This window comes from Dendrobates tinctorius, unplaced genomic scaffold, assembly GCF_039654945.1.
Source record: "Dendrobates tinctorius isolate UK_male_01 unplaced genomic scaffold, ASM3965494v1 ptg000019l, whole genome shotgun sequence".
NCBI lineage: Eukaryota > Metazoa > Chordata > Amphibia > Anura > Dendrobatidae > Dendrobates > Dendrobates tinctorius.
The window spans coordinates 49,546,563-49,552,710 of record NW_027361687.1 but is presented as its reverse complement, the minus strand read 5'-3'; the positions used below and the strand labels follow the sequence as shown (position 1 = coordinate 49,552,710).

Below are 6,148 nucleotides of genomic sequence, written 5' to 3'. Positions count from 1 at the left end.
GCCAGGGCCCACCGGAGAATCCTCCGGTTCTCCGGTGGGCCAGTCCGACGCTGGAAGCATATGACGCCCTCTGTCACCACCTTACAAAAGAAAAGTAAATGTCTTTTTTTTCCTTCCAGATTCCAAAAATTCCTGTGAAGCACCTGAAGGGTAATAAACTTCTTGAATGTAGTTTTGAGCACCTTGAGGGGTGCCGTTTTTAGAATGGTGTCACTTTTGGGTTTTTTCTGTCATATAGGCCCTTCAAAGTGACTTCAAATGTGATGTGGTCCCTAAAAAAATGGTTTTGCAGTTGTAAAAATTAAAAATCACTGGTCAACTTTTAACCCTTATAAGTTCCTAACAAACGCAAACTATGTTTCCAAAATTGTGCTGATGTAAAGTAAACATGTGGGAAATGTTATTTATTAACTATTTTGTGCATTATGACTCTGATTTAAGGGCAACAAAATTAAAAGTTTGAAAATTGCGAAATTTTCAAAATTTTCGCCATATTTCCGTTTTTTTTCCCACGAATAAACACAAGTCATATCAAAGAAATTTTACCACTATCATAAAGTACAATATGTCACTAGAAAACATTCTCAGAATCACCGGGATCCGTTGAAGGAGTTCCAGAATTATGACCTCATAAAGTGATAGTGGTCAGAATTGTAAAAATTGGCCTGGTCAGGTAGGTAAAAACAGGCTTCGGAGTGAAGGGGTTAAAAAATAAAATAATTCTGAACTTTGTAAAGAAAAAGCTGATTTGAGGTACCCTTTTCCCTCACTTTTAATTTTTCCATCAATGGAGCTGCGTGACAGCTTGTTTTTTTGTTCGTGAGATATAATTTTTATTACTACTGTACTATTTTGTGGTACTTACAACATTTTGTCACTTTTTGGTCCATTTTTGGGAAGTTTCAGTGACTGAAACAGCAATTTTGATGTTTTATTTTTATTTATGTCATTTATCTTATGAGTTAAACCATTTTATATTTTTATAAATCAGACTTTTACAGCAAAATGCCTTAGAAAAGCTGCACTACTGAGGCCAGACCTCCATTACCAGTCAACCATGATCTGTACAGTGAAATCTGACAGTCGATGTTCCCGAACTAGCTAGTTGTGGCGGAGAGATTACAGAAGCTACTTCACTTATTGGATTTCATGAACATTTGGCATCTCTGGGAGGAGATCCATGTGCGCCTTTATTTCTGTTTGAACTTGTATGGTAAGATTCTCTGGTTTCAAGCCAGGATTTAGTTTTTGTTTATATTTCTTAGGTCACGGAAAGCCATGAAATATTTTATCTGCTGGCACATGAATGGATGACGTAGCCAAGATCAGTAGAAATTTAGAAATTTTGTGGTCTAAATTTCCTTTTAAAAAATCACTGATAAATCCTTGAGTCATCTTCTCAATGTGTTGAAACATCTGTTCCGTTGTTTTGTCACACGACTACAAGTCACAGGCAAATTGTACAAATGTCATTAAAAGGATCTAGCTGCAACCAACAATATTTGGGCAATTTTGCAGAAATTATCACACCCAAACTGTGTGTGGCGGAAATGCATAAAAAATGCAACGTGGGCACACAGCCTAACAGTCCTTTAATCCAGCATTCATGTCCGGAGGAGCAGTTGGCAGGTGGTGTGTCCAGTTTCCTTTCCCCCGCACACCCCCTGCCAACTTCTCCTCAGGACATGTGTGCTGGATTAAAGGACTGTTAAAATTGCAGCCCATGCAGAGTGCCACTTTTCATTGTTCTCCATACACTATTATACCCGGTAAATGCATTTCATGCCGCAGTTACTTCTTTCTCCAGCAGATGGACAGTGAGCACCCTGACGTACAGTAAGGATTCATGTGGAAGATTCCAGAATATATAAGGTACATGCATGTTAGGCAACCATGATAGTATTATTACGGGAAATAGTTTTTTTTTATGGGTAGGTAGTATGTCTGTGTATGGTGGCGTCTTTCACTTGACGTGACAACCTCGAAGTGCACACAGACTAGAAAAACATCAATAATTATACAAAAGTACAAGTCACATCTGAAATATTTTATTTGGCGCAGTGCAAATTTTGACATTTTGTCACATTTGTAACACACTTAAGAGCCCCAAGGTCTTTTGCTCAGTGAAATGTCTTGTGGAACCTGGCTACAACATAAAAGTGAATACTGTCTTATAACATTCATAGTCCTTCAGAAATATGATGGAAAAAGCTTAAAGTCTGTTCCTGTGACCCCATGATAACACTTCTTGCCTTATCTGTTATAAATAAATTCTATGGCAATCACCATCCACGCCTCTGTAAAGATCTAATCATTACTTATGGTTGGGACAGAAGGGCTGGTAGAAGGTGTTCATTATTCCACTTCCATCCCTTGCATTTTATATGTGGAAGATGGTGGCTGATTTTTAGGATGGAGCATAGATTTTGGAATTTTTTTTATTTTTCAATGCTGCTAGACAATTTCGATCCTCTACAATTCTTCGAAAGGCAAACATTACTTCATAATTTAACTACAAAAACAAATGTCAATTACACAGTCGAGAAGGAAAAATCATTTTGAATGGTTGTTGTTTTCTGCCTATTATGTACACATTTTTCAATGGTTCATTTTTAGTGATGAGCGAGTATACTTGTTGCTCGGGTATCCTTTGGGTATTTTGGCGTGCTCGGACATTTAGTTTCTGTCGGCGCAGCTGCATGATTTGTGGCTGCTAGACAGCCTGAATACATGTGGGGATTCCCTAACAAACAGGCATTCCTCACATGTATTCAGCCTGTCCTACAGCCACAAATCATGCAGCTGCGTCGACAGAAACAAAATCTCCGGCACGCCAAAATACTCGGAGGACACCCGAGCATGCTCAGGAAAACCCGAGTAACGAGTATACTCACTCATCACTATTCATTTTAGATTAAACTAGCATTTTTTTTAACATTATTCCAAATATTATGTCTGGAGCTCAGCCCTAACACATTCAGTCAAATATTTTTAAGCCTCTGCAGAATTAACATCCACACATCCATTATTGATAACTACATTCTACAAACCAGCCAAAGTTCTCTGAATTTTTTTGTGAAGAACGAGGCAATACAAAACCATTTCACGTGTAGCTATAACATAAAGAACTAAACAGGATTAGAATGATATCAGCCATATCTGAACTTCTCAGAGTTGGTATCTACATCATGGAGAGCAGATACGGTAATTTGCCTTTGGCTGGATGGACTCAGATTACCTGAGAAGAACATCCCCTTTGCTAAGGAATTGGCTTTAGGTTGGTTTCTGTAATTCAGCATCACATCTGTGACATCACTCAAACATTTCAAAATTGAAAGTGCCTGATATGTAAAAAAAAATATAAATACCAGCAAATTAAAAAAAAAAAACATATTCAATGAGAAACCGCCAATGTTGTGATATAAATAAATAATTATTCAAGCTTTACAAGTGATCGGTGGTTGAAAAGCAGGTAGAATACAGCAAGGCCTTGGGGTTTTAAGATTTTTTTTTCTTTTAAATCAGGTCAAAGTCCAAGGTATCAATGCTGGCGATGGGTTCTCGCCAAAAGTTGAAGGCAGTGTACTCAAGCAGGGTGTCTTCCTCTACAGATCCAGCTTTGGAAGTCTTGCTCATTGCTTCTAAGCCAAGGCACTCCAGTTCAGAGAGATCCAATTCTGGGATAGGAAGTTTCCAGAACAGGAAGGAATCATATTGGCTGCTTAGTGTGTCCAGCATTATTAGCTACAAATGAAAGACAAACAAAAAAAACATAAATTGTCACCTAAATGAAGAACACATCACTTAGAAAGTAAAAGAGAATACAAAATAATATAGAAAACATAAAAAAGTACTGTAAAATACAATACAAAGTAGAAAATGAAGAATAACAGAAAAAAAAACATTAATTAGAAAGCAAACTAAGGAGAAGACGAAGTAGAAACAAAAAAAAAAGAATATACAGAAACTTCTAGAAATTGAAGAATACTTAATATCAAGTAGAAAATGAAGGAGATATCACATGGAAAAGGATGAGGAAGACATAATATCACGTAGGAAATAAAGGAAAACACATTAAAAAGAAAGCAAACTAAGGAGAAGACATGAAGTAGAAAACAAAGAAAAATGTATGATAACATGTAGAAAATGAAGAAGACTTCATCTCTTGTCAAAAATGAAGGAGAAGATATCACGTGGAAAATGAAGGCGAAGTTATCACGTAGAAAATAAAGAAGACTTAATGCCATGTTGAGAGTGAAGTAGAAGACTTAATAACATATTGAAGAATGTAGGTGGGATTTAGATTTTGGATGGCCAAAAATGATGCCTTAGCCAATTTTCAACCAAAAAAACATCTTTTTGTGACAATTAGCCTGACGGTGACCACCAATGGCAGATATCTCTTGAAAAGTTGATCTTCTGTCTTGGACTTTCTCAGAAGAATCATTCATGGCGAACTACAAATCTACATCTTGTCAGTAGAAACTGAGAAGGGATCACAGTTTGTGGCAGTGATTTGCTGTTTTAACTTATGACCTAAGACAACAATCTTAACAGACAAACCATAAACGGTAAGCATGTCTGTCTGGAGTCCCTAATGTATGCGCTTAAGGAGAAGAGATGTGCAAGCAATAGCTTACGAGAATCAATATCATCTCTAGACTTGAGATTCAGCCCTGAGAAGGTCCACTTTCTCCTCACCATCAGTGCTTCTGGGAGCCCATTAATGAGTTGAAATGTACCTGATCTTTTTTTCCTTGAGGTCCTTTACTCTAGTCTCCTAAATCCAGCCACCGCCCTGCACACAGCTCCCTCCATAATGCATTCACCATGACTGAAATAGCACTGCACATACCGCAGTGTGCCCGCCACACCCATGACGGTAGCAAACCATCACCCAGCTATTAATAAAGACGACTGATTTTACAGTCCAATCCGGATCCCATCAAAGATTGGACACACGTTCCTTTATGATGAATGCATCCTCCTAAGTGCCTGGTACCAAGTACAATAAACAGATTTTATTACATACCGTAGCACCGGATCATTCATTTACATTCTGCCCCCACACTACATCAAGGATATAGGGAATTCACCAATGTTTCTGCTCCCTCTCACAAAGACAATTCACTACTCTGATTTCAAACCTATCTTTCCCCAAGAAAAATTTTTAGAATTGTAGATAATGCAAGTGCCTTCTAAATTTTTAATATATTTACGGCAAAATTACGTGAATTTACTAATAGTCATCATGTGCAGTCAGTGGAATGATGTGTCCATGGATGATACAGGTTTGATAAAAAACTTCAGCAGGAGATGGATTGATAGACATGAGATATCAGAAAGATGTACATTCAATAAATATGTATTCTGTGTTCTATTAGCTAGAATTGCATCACCTTGTCCTTCCATTTGGCAGAGATGCCCCATAAATACATAGATATTAATGAAATATGTAGCTGGATACGGTCCATGGGATTAGGATGACGGTGGTGTTGGTACTTACGATACAGCTAGTGAAGATGGGGATGCTGTTGATAAGGTGCTGGTGGCAGGCAGGGTATTGTCAGGGCTCCTCCTGGATACTGGGAGGTTGCTGGATAATCTTGTGTGTGGCTTTGTCTGTATGTGACACAGCAACTCCTCCTACCTAACACCTCTATCCTCTCACAGCAGAGGATTCTGGGCCAATGATTCAGCCAAATTCTGCTGGATGCTCATTACTTTAAATGACAACTCCCAGCAGGGACTGGATATTCTAGTGTGTTCGCTGGAAGGAGACGGACAAGAAGGGACATCATCCCCCTCCCGAGGACAGACACTAAATAACACTGAGGAGAGTTGTGCTATAAATGGCTGAGATGACTGTAGCATCAATCAGTCTAAGAATTATCATCTGCTTCTCAAAGGGTTAAATGAAATGTAGTACAAGTGCTTAACATAAATAATTTATACTATATGGTTCATAAAGTGGAAGAGATTTTAAGAAATCTTAAATTTCTGTCACCATAACTTTCATTCTTTGCAATATAAAGCAAATAATGTGTCTCTCATGCATCTGGATTCGAACCCTGTGTTCTGTGGTTGGCATCTCTTTACACTGACACCTTTTCTGTGGGTGTTTTAGTTCTGTTATCTTTGTGTCTGT

The 6,148-nt window shown here is 38.0% G+C and overlaps 1 protein-coding gene across 3 annotated transcripts; it reads right to left on the bottom strand.

The window, feature by feature from the left end:
• Positions 1–2,032: 2,032 nt before the first annotated feature.
• On the bottom strand, positions 2,033–5,638 carry MLLT11 (MLLT11 transcription factor 7 cofactor). Of its 3 annotated transcripts, none has more exons than XM_073566990.1 (2): positions 5,507–5,638; positions 2,033–3,744 (listed from the first exon to the last, which is right to left on the bottom strand). In XM_073566990.1, the coding sequence occupies exon 2, from the start codon at positions 3,736–3,738 to the stop codon at positions 3,517–3,519; it is 222 nt and encodes a 73-aa protein (XP_073423091.1). In that variant the 5' UTR covers positions 3,739–3,744; positions 5,507–5,638; the 3' UTR covers positions 2,033–3,516. The 3 variants fall into 3 exon arrangements, with proteins under 3 accessions (XP_073423091.1, XP_073423090.1, XP_073423092.1); XM_073566989.1 differs by lacking the exon at positions 5,507–5,638 and adding an exon at positions 5,400–5,505; XM_073566991.1 differs by lacking the exon at positions 5,507–5,638 and adding an exon at positions 4,743–4,838.
• Positions 5,639–6,148: the final 510 nt, after the last annotated feature.

Excerpts from the sequence above, each read along its gene's own strand:
- MLLT11 (XM_073566989.1), bottom strand. The coding sequence starts at position 5,474 with ATGGACCGTATCCAGCTACATATTTCATTAATATCTATGTATTTATGG. Across the intron at positions 3,745-5,399 it reads CTGCCAAATGGAAGGACAAG|CTAATAATGCTGGACACACT; the intron begins GTGATGCAATTC and ends TTTCATTTGTAG.